The 20,674-nt window shown below is 31.0% G+C and overlaps 1 protein-coding gene across 2 annotated transcripts in view; it reads right to left on the reverse strand.

The window, feature by feature from the left end:
• The window catches only part of LOC107436632 (uncharacterized), a 330,656-nt gene that overhangs the window by 107,428 nt on the left and 202,554 nt on the right, over positions 1–20,674 (reverse strand). For both annotated transcript variants that reach the window (XM_043043999.3, XM_043044000.3), the window contains exon 3: positions 5,199–5,478. In XM_043043999.3, coding sequence (XP_042899933.1) covers positions 5,199–5,478 — 280 coding nt within the window. The remainder of the gene's footprint in view (positions 1–5,198; positions 5,479–20,674) is intronic.

Raw genomic sequence — 20,674 nt, forward strand, 5'->3', positions numbered from 1 at the left:
TAAATCCATAATTCTCTTAAACAACGAAAAACAATTGTTTGTGCAAATTATTGAATTGGTAGTGAATAACATCATAGCATTTATTTAAAGGAAATTGCTATTTTTTCACAGACATTGTAATCTGCGCTAAAAATTAATTAATCGGTGTAGGTCAGACATTGAACGTGAAATTCCAACCAAAAGCTATTAAAACGTTCTTTCCTTCTTTTCTGCAGCACACTAGACGTCAATTTTTTGTACTGTCTTGGTTCACTTTTAGTCAAAGCGTTAACTGAAGTTATGTTTGGAATGAAATATTGTTTTATGCTTAAAATACAGAAAACTTATTTCATGAAAAACAGATTGTTTTTTTTTTATAATCTTATTTCACGTTAAAACGAAAAATTATAAACGGATAATAGATGAGGAATAATAACGTTAATTATCTGCAAATATTTTTCTTTATTTTTCTCTCTTGATTATTAGAATAAAAATCTTAGTCCTTAAGCACTGACAAACATTGTGTACCGTAATTACAACCCCCTGTATTTCTTTTTAAAACCCTTGTTAAAAATTAGAAGAAAATATAAACGAAACAAAAATTAATATTTAAGAAAGGATGAAAAAAGGTTTTCTAAATCTTACAACCAGGTGGATACATTAACATTTTATTTTATAACCGTCGTTGAGCAGCTGACCCAATTTTTGGATTACGACTACTAATGCCGTGGCCTTGTAATTTTGCAGCAATCCAGAAGACAAGGAAACTCCTGGAACAGTACCCCCAGAGATATGAATTGTTATGGGAACATGGAGGACTTTGTGACTCAATAGATTTAATGTGCATCAGTTACCATTTACTACACGGGGAGTCTTCAGTCAACTGGGATCGAACCCACGACCTCTTGGACATGTGCCCAGTGCTCTTCCAACCAGGCTATCCCGCCTCCCCTCATACATTAAAATTTGTAAGATTTCATACGAAAACGGCGAGGAGGTGAAATGTAATTTCATCCGGCAATACTGAAACAGTATCTTAATGATTCTAATTTCGCCTTTCTGTGAAGTTGACTCGTAGGAATATGATAACATTATTATTTTTGGATTACAAGTATTAATATACAACCTTATATGTGTATACTTTTTTTTAAAATTTATTTTCGATCAATGAACACAAAAGTAATATCCCAATCTGAGTTAAAAGAAGGTGCTTAAAATTATAAGGAGCATTAAAGGATGAGCACCAAAGTCATTTTACCAAAATTAAGTACTGCTTCATAAAACTGGGAACAAAATATATTTTAACTAGTCTAGTGTGTCATTAAAAATAAACAAAAAAAATAATTTTCTTTGAAAAGCTGTTGTATTGTAATATTATTAGTAGATTTTTTTCAAATATTCTCATTTCTCTTCGTTCATGTATTTTCAAAAATAACATATTATTTTTGAGAAAGCTCTTGATAAATCTGTTTTGTTTAGTAATGACCATATCCAGCATCGAATTACAAAAACTGTAACTTAAACATCACATTGATTGCTATTTAAACATAGAAAGTTTTTTTTTTCCACTTCGAAATGTGTTTTGTTTGCCATGAAGCTGTTATAAACTATAAACTTAAAACTATTTGAATTTTTTAAGCGAAATAAATGATACACGTTCATGATTCTAATTTTCTCGATCAATTATATTAAATGAAGATAAATGATGGGAATGTTTTTGACAGTTTAGACAGCAAATAAGAAAAGATGAATGAGGTGACGATACACTTTAGTATGTACTCTCAGACGGTGATTTCATAGATTTAGTTATTATAAAAAAAATACAACTTGCTTTCAGATCAGTCTAGTGTTTTCAGACTTATCGGATGAATGAAAATGCATTTGAAAGAAGAATTATCATGGCAAATTTTTCCTTTTTGACTTCAAAACTAAATTGATAAAAATTTTCAGAATAGTGCTTGCACAAACAATTACTAGTGTACATAAAAATAAAATGCAATCTATATGCAGTCAAACTCATTCATTAAGATCCATGATTTCAAGAAATTCCGTATTTTAAATGTGCAGTTACTTAAGCATTTAAAAGCCTGTAAAAACTCTTAAAAACAATTTTAACTTAGATCTGACAAGTAATTATATTTCGAGCTTCTTTGAAATTATTAAATTGAAGTAGTTAAAAATAAACTGTTGATTGCAAATTTAATTTCCATCAAAAGATATAAAAGCTCCGTTATTTCAATTTGTTCAAAAGCAATATGTAGCTAAATAATAAATAAATTAATCAATGTGGAGTACCTTATGTATCATGTTACGAATCACACATTTACAATTCTTATAAAAAATAATGTTATGCCAATCATTGAATTGATTCCATTCCTACTATTTTGTTTTATAACCATCGCTTGTATTCGAACCTGGGTCACCTTATTGGGAAGCAAGAGCTCTATCCCCTCCACCACGGCTCATTGTGAAGTGATTTTATTTGATTTTATAATCGTCGTTGAACAGCCGATCCAATTTTAGATTTATAACTATTACTTTTCAACTCCGCAGCCTTGTAATTTTGAACCCAATCCAGACGACAAGAAAACTCCTGGATCAAGTATTGGGAGGAATTTGACTTCGTGGAGGAGTTTTTGATGGAACTAACGTACATTTGCGTTACATGGACAAAACCACGAAAACATCCCACCGTTAGCCTGACAGCAAGGAAACTTAAATCCATGATCCGTCTACCACTGAGGATATTTTACACCAGCACTGTGGTCGGTGCGATCCAGGTGCGAAATTGCATCGACCAACCATGGCTGGGATTAAAACTCGGTTCACCTCATTGGAAGTTGAATTCTCTATATTATGACTTATATTATATTGCTCAATATTATATTGCTTATATTATATCCTTAATATTGCTCATATTTCTGGGTGCATGCATTTGGTTAAATGCTTGTAAAAAGCAAAATCTTGCAGTGGTTGGAAAGGAAACAATTAAACTGCCGTGTCCCCTGTTCAAAAATACGAGTGTTCTAAAAAATTGCAAACTTTTATAAAATCAATGAATTTTAGTAATACTGTATACCTTGCCATGCATATTGCACATTATGCGTCGAAGCCACAAAGAAATGAAATGTTTTACGAATCTAAAAGTTATAAAAAATAAGCCGTTTTTATACATTTTTCCAATTTGTTTTTATACTTTATAGCTTCAAGCAAGCACATTGATGTAATGTTCATTTCATTTAACACGTTTTTGTTATCAACAAATTCAACTATATTTGATAGATGATGAGATATTGTATTCGTTGGAAACTAAGGTTTCACGAGGTTATACTATCGTTTCTGCAATTACGCGTAACTCTATTAACAAAAAGGCGAGAGAAGTGGATATAGCTGCATTGCAAACTGCATCACAAACGAAAACGCAACATTTTATGAAAATATTAAATTAGCATGTAACTTTTAGCATTTCTCTAACAAGATATACTGAGGCTGAATTAGATTGTGACAGTACTTTACTCATTACCAAAATTTAATCTAACAGAATAACTTAACAATAGTTATCAAAGGGTGGCATTAACGTAATAAAAAGATAAACTAATCGCATGCGTTACATAACATACTAAGTTTCGATATCGAGGAATCTGTTCTAGTTGCCTTGGCAACAAAGAATAAGAGAAATCATATTTAGGAATTTCGCTTAGTTTATATTTTAATGTTGAAGGTTGTTTTTACTATGTGATGGGGATGTCTTCTTTCAAAAAAAAGATTTGTCACTTGTTTTTATCATGCAGTGTGGTAGAGTATCTTAAGATTAGTTATTAAGCTAATTAGTAGCTTCCAAATGAATAGCAGCATTTTTATGTTGTAAATATCGGTAATGCTCCTTCGAAATTTGTCGATTCATTAAAAAAATTATTTTCAATTAAATAAATTTTTGTTTTGAGATTTTTTAATTGTTTTATTTATTTTTATAGATTTTGTAACTATAATAGAAAACTAACGATGCATAAGTGATTAAAGAGTATACGTACTTGAAGATAATATTAATATTTTGGGTTTCAGTTCTCACGGGATACTACAAAACCTTATTAGTGAGTCGTTAAATATTTCTACTTTAGCTGTGATGTCAATTTGAACAAAGAAAAAGCAAGTGACTTGTTTTGTCTACTCGGTTTTAAATTTTTAATTTGAAGAATGTTCTCTCCAAAATGTTTTGTTCCCTACTCTCAGATATGAAACTCTCACTTTTGGCGATTCAGCACTCCTTGAGCAGCAATTCGTTAATTTTGAGAAACATTTCGTCATAAAATCACGTGATTTTTGACAGAAAGCGAACTCTCAAATACATGTCGAAAATGTTTCCTCAATTCGAAACCTCATCGTAGTGCATTGAGGGAGATTGCTAACAAGAAGGATGAAACTAGAATAAAGATTAGACAATCGAAAATAAAGTGACAAATTAGGCCGGTCGATTCTATGCTGGTCAAGGAGTTGGCCTCGTGCCACTAAGATCAGAAGTTCGAAACCCACTTCGGGCATGGGATCAATTTTAAGCTCTTTTCTATCTATCCTGTTGTTGTTCCTTATTCCACTTGATCTCTTTCTTTGATCCCAGTCTTTGTCTAGATCGAGTCCAGAAGACCGTTCAGCCACAGAAAGTCTTGAACTAGTACAGGATTTTCAAAGAGATCACTGTTTTCCAGATCTAAACAGGAGAGCAAATGGTCTGCAGTAGAATGGCGTGTATTACACTTGGGGCACACAGGAAACTCTTTTTGTCCTCTCAGGTATAAAAGTGCACAAGTATGCCCACTGATGAATCTAGTAATGATGGTCTGTAATTTTCTATCACCTTTTAGCTCTAGGGTAGCCCCTATATGTCTTTGTAGTGTTGTATCACCTATATACTGCCCATGCCATATAGTGATTATTTGAAAAGGTAATTACTTTATGAAGTTTTTTTTATTGATTGATTGATTTCTTTGTTGGTAAATATACAATGGTGAAATATTTCTTTAATTTTGATGAAATTCGTTCCTTGAAGAAATGACGATAGTTATTTCGTCATTTTGACGAAATGTTTGCTTGGAGCATATGACAGGAAACGATTTTATCAAAGTTTCATGATTCCAAGTATCCATTTTTTACAGTGCGGTAATCTAAATGTTCAAACAACAACAACAATAACTGAAAAAGATGACATTTAAAAATAAACTCACCTAAATGTGGTGACGAAAAGCACAAAAGCAACTAAACTCGTAACGACAATGATGGCTGCTGCTGTAAGAAACTGTTGCCTGAGACAGAAAATCTTCTCTGTTTCAAAATGGCTAAAAGATCGAGATTGTTGTTGTCGATTATATGGCTGCTGTACAAAGGTTTCTTGACCATAGGGATGGACTCCGCCATCTATTTGGCCATTGGGACGGTGAAGATTCTTTAGGAGGGAGAGTCTATCGTCTTTTCCTCTGTGGTCTATTGGAGGTGACATGGCTAGTGCTAAAAAATAAAAAGTATATTTATTTAACATCGTGATTGTCAGTCGTAACCTTTTACAAAAGAAATAACGCAAAATTCTACAAAAAACTAATTCACCATTTTATTATTCTTTTTCATCCATCGTCCAAAAAAAAACCAAAACAAAAAAAAATGATCATATCTATAATATCAAGCTTTTAGCTCGCAACATCAGAAAATGCGTGTTATTACATCACGTGACCCTGACACCTTCCCCCCAGAGTCATATTAGATCCAAAGATCGAATATGGCAAATAATTTAAGGGTCACACTTTACACATAAACAAACTATGTTTCACATTCACCCAAATATTCACTGAATCTTAGGTTTAACTTAACACTAGGTATTTACTTTAATCACCTAATAATAATAATAGGAAAAAAATGTTCAGAGTCTTATTTTAGTTTATATTTACAGTCTGGACAATGCATCTGCATTACTAAGTTTCGATCCTTTGATGTGACTTGCCTCAATATCATGGCGTTGAATGGCTAACGCCCATCTCTGCAACCTCGGGCTTTGGGGTGTCGCACTCGTCAGAAATACTAGGGAATTATGATCAGTTAATAAAATAATCTTAGCACCACAGAGTAAGGTTTCAAATCTCTGCAAAGCCCAAATAATAGCATAAGCTTCCCTTTCAATTGTAGACCATTTCTGTTGAGTTGAATTCAGCTTCTGGCTACCGAAAGCTATGGGACGAATATTTCCTTCTTCATCTAACTGACCTAAACAACATCCGACCGCATTTTGAGATGCATCCGTATGCAAGTAGTATGGTTTCTCTATGTCTGGGACTTGTAACTCTGCGATCTTACATAGCGACGTCTTCAATTCCTTGAATGCCTTCTCAGCTTCTTCGCTCCAAGGAATCTCATTAGGAACTTTCTTTTTAGTAAGCTCTGTTAGTGGAAGAGCAATCTTTGCGAAGTTTGGAATATACTGCCTGTAAAAGTTGCATAATCCCAAAGCACTTCTCAGTTGTTTTTTGGTTTTGGGTGCCTCTAATTTCTGTATTACTCTTATTCGTTCTTTGTCAGGAGCATGTTTACCTGAACCAATAATATGTCCTAAGTATTTAACCTTTTGTCTAGCAAATTCGCACTTTCTCAAGTTCACGGAGAAATTAAAATATTCCAATCTCTTAAAAACTTCTTCAAGATGAATCAAATGTTCCTCCCACGTATCAGAAAATACTGCTAAATCATCGATATAAGCACAAGTGAAATCAGACATGGACTGAACCACTTTAGACATAGCTCTTTGGTAGGTTGCAGCAGCATTTCTTAATCCAAAGGGTAATACATTCCATTGGTACTGGCCTCGGTGAGTTCGGAATGCTGTGAGGTGTTTGCTGCCGTTCTCCATCGGTATAGCCCAATATCCCTTCAACATATCTAGCACAGTAATGAATTTCTTCTTTCCTACTAAGAAATTCAACTCCATCATATTTTGCATTGGATATGCATCCGGAACGGTAAGAGCATTCAAACTTCTGAAATCAATGCATAACCTGATTGTTCCGTCTTTCTTATGAACACATACTACCGGGTGTGCTATCTCACTTACCACCGGTTCAATCAGTCCTAACGCTAGCAATTCATTGATCTGTGCATCCACTTTCCCCTTTAAGTTTTCTGGTATCTTATACGTTTTTGGTTTCATCGTATCCTCCTCAGCTTTCAGCTTTATCGCATGTTTCCCAACTTTAGCTATCCTTATCTTCCCCGAAAACAACGTTTTGCGTCTATGTAAAAGATCTTTCAATTGATTTTGTTGCATTTTGGGTAAGTAATCCAAATTTAATCCTTTCAATGCTTCATAGCTTTCCACATCTGTAGGAAGAGTTGGTGTTTCGTATATTTCACCAAATTCATCATCAATATCATAGACAACTCCAACTGTTTGAATTCTCGCTTTGTATTCTCTCATTTTGTTAACATGCAATAATCTTAAATTTCCTTCAGGCATTTGCAAATAATACGAATTCGGTTTCACTCTTCTAATTACCTTTACTGGACCTATCCATCTGGCATATAATGAATTGGATGAATCATGCATTAGCACAAGTACTTGATCTCCTGGCGCAAATTCCCGGTATTTTTTCCTTCTATTGTAATATTTGGCATAATTACTTTGTTGCACATCACTTGTTAACCTTGCCTTTTCGGTTGCTATTTCTAATTTTCCTTTTAACTCTTTTAAATATTCCTCCGCTGATCCTTTCATATTCAAAGGTAAAAACATATCTCCGGCCCAAATTGACTTCAATATAGATAACGGGCCTTTCGGTTGTCTCCCGTACATTAGCAGAAAAGGTGGTACTCCTGTAGTTGCATTTGGAACTTCTCGATAAGCCCATAGTACAAATGGTATATGTCGATGCCAATTTCTTCCTACTTCTCTAATAATGTGATGTAGCATATTTTTGAAAGTTTGGTTCCATCTTTCAATCAATCCGTTCCCTTCCGGATGGTATGGCGTTGAAAATCGCGGACAAGCTCCTAAAACCTTCAAAAACTCTTGCGTTAAACTTGCCGTAAAATTTGTCGCATTATCCACCACGATTACTTCTGGAATTCCTGTCCTACAGAATATTTCGAGCAGTGCTTCACATGTATTCCTTGCCGTTAACGATTTGAGCGGGACTGCTTCAGGCCATCTTGAATGTTGGTCCATCAAACAAAGGATATATTTATGTCCTTGTGCTGATACTGGATCTAGAGGACCAATTAGATCTACGTTCACCACTTGGAATGGAAGTTCAGGACGTGACACAGGTGTTATCGGAATTTTGTCTACTGACCGAACAACTCTTCTACCTTGGCACCCATGACATGAGCTACAATAAGCTTTAATTTCCTTGACCATCCCTGGCCAATAAAAGGAAAATTTAATTCTTTGAATTGTTTTACGAGCTCCTAGATGTGCTCCGAATACTGACTCGTGGGCAATTTCTAGTATTTTACCTTTTCTAATTTCGGGAATTACTAATTGTTGTATTCTATTCCCGTCCAACAGCTCTTCATGGCATAGTATATTATTTTGTATCACATACCCTCCTTTATTTTGCTTCCCCAATTTCCATGCTTCTTGGAGAGTATCGCAACTTTGTTGTTGTACCTTGAATCGTTCGGTTTCATTTCCATTCTTTTTATCACCGCATTCACCTACTGTTGGCTCCTGCTGCTCTTCTCCGTCACTTGCACTCATATATAACTGCTCCTTTCGGGAATCTGATCTTAGCTTCATAGCAGCAGTAAAACTGGGATTGTATACTCTTTTTTGTTCTAATAATGCCTCATAAGTTTCAGCATCCAACAACATGTCAGCATTTAACCCATTGACGGCTGCTATCATCGTTTTAATTATAGGCGTAATATATCCTTCCGTTACCAAAGCGATTTCCACTTCTTTTAATTCAGCTTTTAGACTTTCGCCAAACGCAGGTTGTAATATTATATGCCCTTTGTAATCCACTTCCTTACCCACTATATCGTTTTTAAATACACTTATTTGTGCACCAGAATCTACTACAGCTTCGTATTCATTTCCATTATATGAAATTCTAACTTTCTTAAGGGCAGCTATTTTTGGTTGAACGCCTTTACATTTTTTGTTTCCTATCATGACTTCACCGTTAAATCTTGCAGTGACTACTTTGCTTTCGATATTTCCATTTCTGAGTACCTTAACTTCGGATACTTGCCCTTCCGATACTTGAACCTCGGCCACTTTGCCTTCAATGTTTCTTCTCCTCTCTTTATTATCTCGACAAAATCGTGCCAAGTGTCCTACTCGTCCACAATTAAAACATGTGACTGGATTTTGGGAAGAACTCCGCTTATCAATTCTGCCATGGTTGTTATGCTCATGTTTATATCCTTCACCAAATGTATGATATCTTCTACTAACCATGTTTGGTTTTTCCCGGTATAAGTTCCTATATGGTTGAGAAGCAATGAATTTAGTAGTTTGGTTATATTTCCTTGCATTCTCGTACTCATCTAGCTTCTCAGCAAGTGTGTCAACTGAGCAAATTCTACTCCACTCATCAATAAAATGATTTTGTATGTCTCCAGGTACTCGTTCTTTTATCTGTTCGACAATGACAAGTTGTTTCAGGCTGTCGAAATCATTAATTTTTAGTCCCGAAACCCATTCGTTAAAATAGTTCGCCAATTCAAATCCAAAATCTCGCCAAGTGCTCTCAGCCGCTTTACAATGTCTCTTAAACTTTATTTTAAATGCTTCTGGGCTCAATTTAAACCTTTTCAATAACATACATTTTACATGTTTATAATCATTTGCTTTTTCTTCAGGCTCCCTTGCAATTAAATTCGCCATTTCTAGAGGCAATAATCCAACAAGATGCGTTACCCAATCTTCTTCTTTTATATGGACTCTTCGTGCTTGTCTTTCAAACAATATTAGATAAAAACTTATATCACCTTCTTTTGGATCAAAAGTACGCATTAATTTTTGCAATCCACCAGGTACATGTTCTCTTGTTTCTTCATTTCGAGAGCTGCTCGTCTCTCCTATAGTACCAGTATGTACCAATGAAGCTTCTATCTTCAACCTCTCCAATTCATATTCCTTTTCTTGCCGCTTTAATTCATCTTCCCTTTCCTGTTCTCGCCGCTTTAATTCACCTTCCCTTTCCTGTTCTCGCCTCTTTAATTCATCTTCCCTTTCCTGTTCTCGCCGCTTTAATTCGTCTTCCCTTTCCTGTTGCTTAATTTCATATTCTTGTCGCCTAATTTCATCTTCTTTTTGTTGGCGCTTTATTTCTTCTCTTCCACTAACTATTCTTTTTAATAATTCCTTCACAAACTCCTCTTCGTACTCCGTACTTGCCAATATAATCTTCTTTAATTCGGTAACTCTCATGTCTTCCGTTGCCGTTTCTCCTAACTCTTCCGCCAAACACTTCAAATCTACTTTTAAAGCTCTTCCTAAAAATGCCATTTTTCACCTACTACTTTCTAAACTGCACCTTCTTACAAAAAAAAATGCCACTTCCTAAACCAATTTCAAGACAATCTAAATAACTCACTATCTTCCATCAAACAACTTGAAATTCATAGAACAAACAACTACCAATCTTTTATTTCGAAATCCATTGGGGTTTCCCCGCACATTTGTCAGTCGTAACCTTTTACAAAAGAAATAACGCAAAATTCTACAAAAAACTAATTCACCATTTTATTATTCTTTTTCATCCATCGTCCAAAAAAAAACCAAAACAAAAAAAAATGATCATATCTATAATATCAAGCTTTTAGCTCGCAACATCAGAAAATGCGTGTTATTACATCACGTGACCCTGACAGTGATAATGAAGCAAATATTATAAAATAAGTCGTTTTTCAATATTTTTTTCTAAACGTTTTTTTTTACTATTTTAAATGTTTTGAATGTATTATAAAAAGATTAATAAAGCAATGCATATGAGATTAAAAACGGGTTCAGTTGATAACAAAACTGTATCTTTAAAAGTATTCTTAAATCTCGATAAAATCGATATTCCTTTTACAGTTTATGAAATTGCATTGACAACTAAACAGCTTACATATTGTTAATCCATGACCATAAGAATAAAAAGTGCGAACTAAATGTAGATGAAAAAATCTCGAAACGCAGAGAACAATTCTAATATGCATAAAAAATATGTGTTATCGGTAAATAAAAAAAATAGAATTTAATAAATAAAAAAATATCTCTCTATCAATGTGAAAAAAAATTAATTATATGCACAGCAACAAATTTCGTTTTCATCAACACTAAAATGGTGGCTATTATACAACAACAATTTCTTACTGAGTAATTATAAACTTATTACGATCACAAAGACTTAAACTGATAAAAATAATGTAGAAGGATTAAATAAAAATGTTTAAAACTATTCAGATTTATAATATTTTTAAAACAATAACTCACACTTAAACGCAATCTGCTAGTTTTATTCCGTTGTATTTGAATGTATTACATAATAACTCCTACCGGCTTTTATGTTAAAATTTCGAACTCCTAGAATAAGGAGGGTTGATTAGTGATTTGATAAGCATCGATGCAGATTTATGCTGCTTCAAATCATGTCCACTGATAATAGTATCCAATTATAATATCGTCAGTCAAATAGTATCAACCATCAAAATTGCATTGCTTAAATTATGCCGTTACAAGTGACGCTATCTGTTTACAAAATATGTTAATGCCCTACACCGCATGGGATAGATAATCTCTACTAGACATCAGAAATTAATTAATCAGAATTACGGAATAATATATGCATAGCCCAGAGTGTATATAAACTTTGGAGAGAATGTGAATTATATCTATTTAACATAGCAAACTGATGAATGTACAATTATATAAAATATGTAATATTATTATAACTTGCCGGAGTTTCTAATTATGTCTTTTAAAATCAACATTGTTTTCTACAACAATTGGAATTTTTTTTAAATTCACCTCGGGTGGATGGGGAGAGAGGGCGCTTGCTTCCCAATTAGGTTACCCGGGTTCGAATCCCAGTGTTGGCTGGTTGATACGATTCCCGCTCCAGGCTCGCACTGATCACAGTGCTGATGAAAATTATCCTATGTGGTAGACGAATCATGGATTATAGTCCCTTTGCCGTCAGCCTAACTTGAGAGGTTTTCATGGTTTTCATCTCCATGTAATGCAAATCCACCAAATGCGGGTTAGTTCTAAAAAATGTCTGCCATGAAGGCAAATTTCTCCCATAGCTTGAACCAGTTCCTTTGTCTTCTGGATTGGATTCAACACTACAAAGCTACGGAGTTCAACATAAGTAGTCGTAAATCAGAAAAATTGGATCGACTGTTCAACGACCTTTATAAAATAAAATTAATAGTATAGTAAACTAATGGTATTCTTTATAAACTAATGCCTATTGTATTTTAAAATATTCGAATGATAACAATTATAAAAAAAATCCTAGTGTAGAATTTATGCACAGTAAAAATATATTTTTATATATAACAAATTTTGATTGATTTGCTATGCACATTCTTCTAGAAAAAAGAAAGTGTCGAAAAGTTTGGTTAATTGTTTTGCAGTACAAGGAGAAAAAACATTTAGTAAAATCAATGTAAAGTATGAGTATAACATTTCTGGAGAAAAAAAATCCATATTTCTGGTTAATAAAACCAAAATATACTATACTTAAATCATTCATTGGTTAATTTTTCGGTTCATACGGGAAGGTTTACAGGATTTTGGTTTAAAAAATTGTAATTTTTAGTCTCACACATTTAATCAAAAATACAAAAATAATTTACCGAATAAATAGTTTTTAAGGTGTAGGCTCAAAGGAATCATGATAAAATTGCATCTATCAAATTTTATCAGGCATTAAAAAATTATATTTTACTGTTAATTTTACCCAAATCATTCTATTTAGATATACTAATTGAAGAACTTAATGGAAGAACCAGGTAAGTGAAATTTTAGAAACGAAAAAAAATTGTATCCTAACTATATTATTACCCATTTATTAGAAGGCGGGACTAATAATTTTTCGCTCTATCTTATTTACCAGTGTCTAATTTAAAATAAAAATCATGCAAGCATACTAAAAGCTGATGTGATTAGTTATGTTAAGATTAAAGTGTAGAAAAAAAAAACAATTCTGTTATATTAAATATAGCCATACTGATGCAATCACTTCGTGTTATTTTCTCCGATTCATAAATTCTTCTATAAATTTCACTTACCTGGTTCTTCCATCAATCTTTTTATTTGTGAAGGTATACGTTTTTAAGTTTTGAGGATGATTTAGTAGGGTTTCTCAGAACCGATTTACTGTTTATTTATTTATTTTTTATTCATCCCGTGCGAAGAACGGGTATTTAGCTAATCCTTAAATAAAAAATAAAGAGCGCTTTAAATGTCATCGGCTGAAAAACTTTAATAACATTCATCTGTAAATTATTTGTTTAGCTCCTATTTAATAGCAGCAAAGGTCTCAAAAGGTGAGTACATTGCGCAGATCTTAACTTTAAACTGAGACATTAATTCAGCTGAAATTTCATTCACAGTAAAAATTTTAGATTAACTTTATGGTTATAACTAATATGAGGAATTAGCATAAATTATTGCAATTTTATTCTATAAATACCTTAAAAAATATTTGTTCGAAACGAAAGGGCTAATTTGGAACATATATGATGTTAACTGAAACAATTTAACATTGAAAAAAGTTTTTTTTTAATCTTAAGTAGACGTTTATAATTAAAAATAAGATTATAAGTTTACGATTACTTGATAATGATGTGGCAATTACTTGATAATTTCTTTAACAAATTGCAGAAATGGAAATGTAATATTACTACAAGAAATATTTTTAAAAAAAGCAATTTAGAATTTTGATGATTTTTTCAAATAATTGGAGAACGAAAACACGAATTAATAAATAAAAAAATATTGTACTATTAATAAAAATATATTATAATATAATAAAAAATATGAAATACTATTATACTTTTATTAAAATATAGGCTTTAAACAACAAGTATTTTAAAATAATCTGCTAACATTGAAATATTTCATTTTGTTTTATAGAAATATTTATGTAAAATGATGTTACATTTTATTACTCAGTAAATATAGGACTACCCAACTCATGCAACGTACTTAACGCCAATTATTTTCCCATAAGCTTATTATTTTAGATTATTTGATGTTCTAAAATTCAATGAAAAAAGTTATAGCATTTATTTTACTTAGATATAAATATGTATTGCATAAATTTTAAATGTTCGCTACATATAACATAAATATCAATAGTAATCAGAATTAACTGTTGTTAGCGTGTTGCTTCCGTTTTTGAGACTTATTCGGAATTTCGCTTTCGCTCGATGTTGTTGATGGTGATTAAAATTTAAAAGTGAATTTTTTGTTAATTTATTATATTATGAATTAATCATTTATATTATTTAATTATGAAATTTTTTGATAAAGGCAATTAATCATAACTTACATTTATTAAATGTTTAAAAAGTAAAATTTCATTTTCGAATAAGTTATATTTTCTTTTCAATAATTTATATTTCCTTTTTTTAAATAAGTTACCCATAAAACTGTGCTTCATAAATTTCAGAACAGGGTCCCATGACCATATATGGCAGTACTTTTACTTTCGTTACTTGTACCGCCGGTACAAGTAAAAAGTACGGACTTTTACTTGTACTTCGTTACTTTTTAAATTTAGTACTTTTACTTGTACTTTCGTTAGTTTTTTGGGGAAAAGTACAAGTATTTGTAACGGAAATGTTGAATGAAATCGTTACTTTTTTCTAAAACTCGGTAAGCTTTCTAAAAGAAAAAAAAAATTTAAAAAAAAAATGCTGTCAAAATGCAATTATTTTGCAAAATGAATAAAAATATTAATTTAGAAGTTATTTTCACTCATTTTCGAGTTTTATGCATTTGTTTAATACATTTTAAATAAAAAAAATGTTGGATTTTGTTATTACGTTTTTCAATTTTCTTTTTGGACTCACAATAATGCATTTTTGTCTTAATACATTTTTTACTAAATGCATTTTTACCTAGTACATTTTTTACTAAAATTATGTTTATGCCCGACCTTGTCAAACAACGCCCAGTCAAATCTCTAAGAACTTCGGAACTATTTGTGCTACCGAAAACTATTATAATTACTATTTTAACTCTTGAAAACTCGAAGGTATTAATTTAGCCGCAGATACTAAAATTCGTTTACAAATTTTAATTATTCCGTTTGGTAGAAATGTTCGGAAAATGATTTTCTCGCATGACTTCAGCATTAGCCATTGTTTCAAATAAAACTGTAGACTGTTCTGTTTCAACTTATACTGATGCACATTCAATTATTTTTTATTAGCTCAAAGATCACAAAGCTATCTGAAACCCCGTGTTTGCTTTGTTTATGTTTGTGCTTTTAAAACGCGTTTCTATAGAGTAAAACAATTTTTAATCAATGGTAATTTAAATAAATAAAGATAATAAACTAAAAATTAAAATCAATAGATAAAATTTCTTTTTCGTGCAAATCCATAAAAAGTTTCAAAAAATCCAAAAGCAAATCCATAAAAATTATACTTGATTTTAAAACTATATTATACGATTATATCATAAAATTATATTATAATATTCCTCCGAATTTAGAAATAAATTAATGTCCATAACTTTCAAAATTAAAAATAATTAAATAAATAAAACCAATTTTGCAAAACCATTGAAGAACATAAGAATATTATTCAATAAAATTTTAGGTTACTTTGAATTTTCGATTTCCTAGAAATGTACTTTTAAATCGTTACTTTTTTTGTTTAGTACTTGTACTTTTACTTGTACTTTTTACTCGTTACTTTTTAAAATAAGAACTTTTTACTTTTTACTCGTTACTTTTTTTAAAAATACTTGTACTTTTACTCGTTACTTTTCAAAAGTAACGTTGCCATATAAGCCCATGACTCAGACGGTGGACACTGTCCGTTGATCTTAATTATCTTTAAATTTGCTTAACAATCATTTTTTGGTTCTTTAAACAGATTAATACAGTACACAAAAAATAAAGGGACCACGTTAAATAAGTTTTTAACTAATGATCGGGTTTTCACTTTTAGGACTCAATTTTAATGGTTCAAGAAAGTGACCTCAAATATGCTAATTAATTAGTGCAGACGATATTTGAAGTTAAGAAATAAGGCACAAAAGCGTACTTTCTCTGAGTAAACATACTTTTTTTCAACGAATTCGGATTTCGGACCCCAAAATATAAGGGTTAGCCACAATCTGAGAAATGTGGCCACCATAGTTTTGTCAGGAGAGCTGTCCAAAGCTTGGACCCCTTAAGGTTAATTTTACTTTTTGCGCATTTCGCCAAATCTCGAGAATTTTTAAAATCGAATTGAAAAAATCTTGCACACGATTATAAAATTCGTTTATCCAAAGGTATATCCATAAAAGATATAACTTTTAGTGAAAATTTATTATTTTTTGTTATTTTAATATAGTTAAAAAAAGTTTAATTGTAAGGTGCACAATTTTTATATCAATAAATTTGTTTATTTTAACACTCGTGCACGTTCTCTTCAAGGAGTTTGACGCACTCTTTGTTTTAAAGTTCGGCCCTCAAAAAGATTTTTCAAGGTAATTCGCCGGAAGTACGTTGTGTGAAGAAACCTCCGTCATCTTAGAAAACACTCTAAGGCTGACACTAAGTATCTACAAAATATCCAAAGCGAAATATCAGAAAAAATTTATAATTCTGTATACTATCTCTTCCTAGAGAAATATTAACTTTTTTTTCAACATTGAAACGACCCATTTTGTACCTCTCGTTTTTTGTTTCTCATTAATTAAAAAAAAAAACTTAATGAAAGTGTTAAATTTTACAGCTTTTTCATAATTTAATCCAATTTAAGTGCTTATTTTATCATTCAAATGTTAGCCTAATAGAAACGTAACCTTATACCTAGAAGGGTCAGAGTGGCCTCTTAGATATTTTGGTAGATATCTCATAACCCCAGTTAGGTTTAGATATAAGATACCCTTTAATGAGTATAAGGTGTAACACTTTCATTAAAGAAGTGTTTCAATTTATCTATAATTACTACTTATAGATAAAAGGAAACTCAATTATATGAGAAACTAATAATATAAGTATAATTGAAAAGTCAAAGCTAAATATTTTAATTTCTTCAATTATTCAATTCGTTTCTTCAATTTAAACTCATTTATATGAGAAACTAAAAATATAAGTATAATTGAAAAATCAGTTCTAAATATGTTCGTTAACGAAATTGAATGGAATACAATAGAATTTCGATTATCAAGTCTAAAAGAAATGATTTATGATTATATTTTAAGATTTTGAAAGTCTAATTGATCTACTCATAAACAAAGAGGGCAAAATTGTCCCCTTCATTTTTTCTATGTATTTAGTAATGTTCAGTCTTTTTAGTGTTAAATTTGATATTCGAACCCTGCTTCCACTGTGTTCTTCTTTTATATTTAAGCAAATCTAAAGTATATTTCGACATGAAAGGAAAAAAAATTGATTATAAGCAAATAAATCCATTTTTCGAACATAAATTTAATTCACTTTATGAAACCTTTTTTTTTTCTTCAAAATTTGTCGCAATAATATACAAAAGGATCTTTTTTTTTATTTAGTTTTCAACCGAAAATGTAAGATGACACCCATTTCCATAAAAGGAGAAAAGGTTCGGAAAATGTCAAAGCTTTGAAGTTCAATATCATTCCAAAAAGGAAAGGAAACAGGAGAAAAAGATGCCATGTGGAGTTAGAATGGAGGAAGGGATTTCATTGGCTGAATTTTGAAAGAACTCAGAAGAAAATTGGCGGAATAAAGCATCTCAGAAGAGAGAGGTACCTACGCTGAAATTTTCAGAAAATTATGACTGAAGAGAGAATTCTTTTACTTTTTTTTATTCTTATTTCACATCGTTTTGCGAAAGAGGATTTTTGTCAAGAACTATAAAAAAATGTATTTTAGTTATAAGAATAAAAAAATAAAAGTTTCTATTCGGTAAGATTTGCCTAAAATATTCCAGTGGGATTGGCGCAAAATATTTTAAAATTTAAATTAATGCAGGTCTTTAATTTAGGAAAGAATTGGAACAGCAACTAGGATTTTTAGATAATTTTAGACAGTTTATAAAAATTCTGCTTTAAACTAAATTAAGATCCCATGCTAAGTTACATATGCTAAGCTACATACATTAATTACTAAGTTACAAACATTCCCTACAATGGTAAAATTGATGTTAGAAAAGTATGTATAATTTTGAATACATTATTTATTGATTGAATTTTATTTTTAGAATAATTTTAATAGCAAGTTATTTTATTAATCATAACTATAATAGTCATTCATTTTATTTTCAAAATCAATCATTGAAGTTGAATATTTTTGTCAACGCAATTTTCAATCTATTCGTTTTTAGAAATACCATTTAAAAATTGTGACTAAATCATTAAGGCGTTGCATATTCTGCTCAATTTAGATACAGCTGCCTACATATTAGTTAACGAAACAATAATCATTAGAATAAAGCGTATTGGAGGGTAAGTTTCAAAAGGCAATAATCACCCCCCGGATTATGTATTTATAGAATTTATGCCAAAAGAGTAACACGTACATTAGATATCAAAAATTTATGTTTAAGTGAGAAAAATAAATGCATTCAAACTTTATCAAATCACTAGTGACAATGACGGTGGAAAAAGATCAAAATCAGTTTAAGTACCTGACATCAACACACCTCCTTTTCTTCCAGTATTCAAACAGGTATTTAATCCAAGCATTTCTCAGTAATGGTTCGTTAAATTGTGATATCATTTTTGTATTTTGTTTTCCTTAAATTTTTGTTTCCAACCTCTAAAATGTGTATTTCTGTTGACTCAATTTTTGTCACAAATCATAAAAATACGTATATGTTACGTTAAGGAAAGAATTTCAAAAGAGACTATAAACTAAAAAACTTAAATATCAGAAAAGTTAACTTTTACAAATTACCGTAAATTATAACATGGCAATTGCTCACTAAAAATTTTCTGTCTTTATGAAAACGTATTTTCAACTCACGAAAGTTTATTTTAACATATTTAAAAACAATTATTTGTCTGAAAATAGTTCTAATAAATTAAATGATCTAAAAGAGTTATTAATAATAATGTCATTTATATTAACAGCATTTTTGTACGAAACAAATAAAAAGTCCAAATTTGATGCAAACATTTCTTTAAAAAAATGAAAACTTGTGTTATTTATTTCTCCCAAAATAAAGAGAATGATTTCTTTTTGTTAACAAACCGGAATATATGAACAGAGTTAAATTGAAGCAGTGAAATGAAACGATCGTCTTCTATATTTTAAAACATAAAAAGCAGACGATTTTATGAAGCGAAAAGAAAATTAGATTTAGAATTTACGATCTAACTGCAACCGTTAAGACCGCCATTCTTTTGGAAATGAGATGCTACGCACATGTTTATGGGTATTGAGAGAATTACTAAATGAAAAAAGAAGCAAAAAAATATTCATAACCGTTTCAAAGCCAGCGAAATTAATAGCATCGCGAAATTTTGATCTGTTATAAAGAAGATTTTCTTTCTTTTTTTATCTAACCAGTAAACATAGAAAGAATTTTGATTAATGAATAACCAGTGTTTCAAGAAGTAAAAATATTTCTTTTTAATGAATTTCCGCGACTTTTTTTATTATTTTTATTCTAAAGCTAAAATTAATTATCTGAAATCGCTTGGCTTTGCTCTGATATTGCTTTTTTTTTCCTTTCAGAAAAATTTTTTCATTGCTAAAAAATATCATTTGAAAATAGTTACAACGATAAACAATTATAATTTCCCGTTTACATTTTTTTGGATAATTAATGTTTGGGATTTAAATTAATACTTTTCATGAAATTTGTCTTACGCTTGGCATATTTGGAAATTTGGCATATCGAATGTTCAATAAACTTAATAGAGCTCTAAGCAAAAATCATATTTAATATCTTTTTCTTGCCAGAAAATAAAGAATAATTTTAGAATTGCAATTGGCAACAGTAGTTTTTTGAAGGAATACAAAGAGTGTCAGTAACTAGCATAGAATCAGGGACGAAAAAAAACGTATGTAAAATATTTGAATTTTTGAGCATTTGAAATAACTCTTCCTACAAAAATTTCACTAATTAATAACGCAACAATTAAAATGTATTGACAAAAATGAAAAATTCTTTCATTAAAATAAGCAGTAATAAGATATAAAGGATGCCTATTATCTATGGGAAAAACAAACCTTAATAAAGTTTGAACAGCTGGCAAGATTTAGTTTTAAACTTGGATTGGGCGAATTGGACTTTGTTTTCTAGGGTAGACTATGTTTGAGGGTGCCCCTTGACCCTCGCCAAGTTGTGATAGCGGTTGATCGCCAAGCTGGGCGATGTTGAAACCCAATCGTGATTCTGATTGGTTTAGATTTTAGCGTTATTTTTAAATGTTCAACGGTATATGTAATTTCAGAGGTCCGTTAGTTCTACGTTGGATACCGGCTAGTAAGGTTACTTTTGCTTCTGGTCTATAAATGACTACGGGAAATAAGATAAATCTTAAGTTTCTGTACAATTTGAATAACAA

Source organism: Parasteatoda tepidariorum, chromosome 2, assembly GCF_982258835.1.
Source record: "Parasteatoda tepidariorum strain Cologne lab strain chromosome 2, Ptep-v5.0, whole genome shotgun sequence".
Lineage (NCBI taxonomy): Eukaryota > Metazoa > Arthropoda > Arachnida > Araneae > Theridiidae > Parasteatoda > Parasteatoda tepidariorum.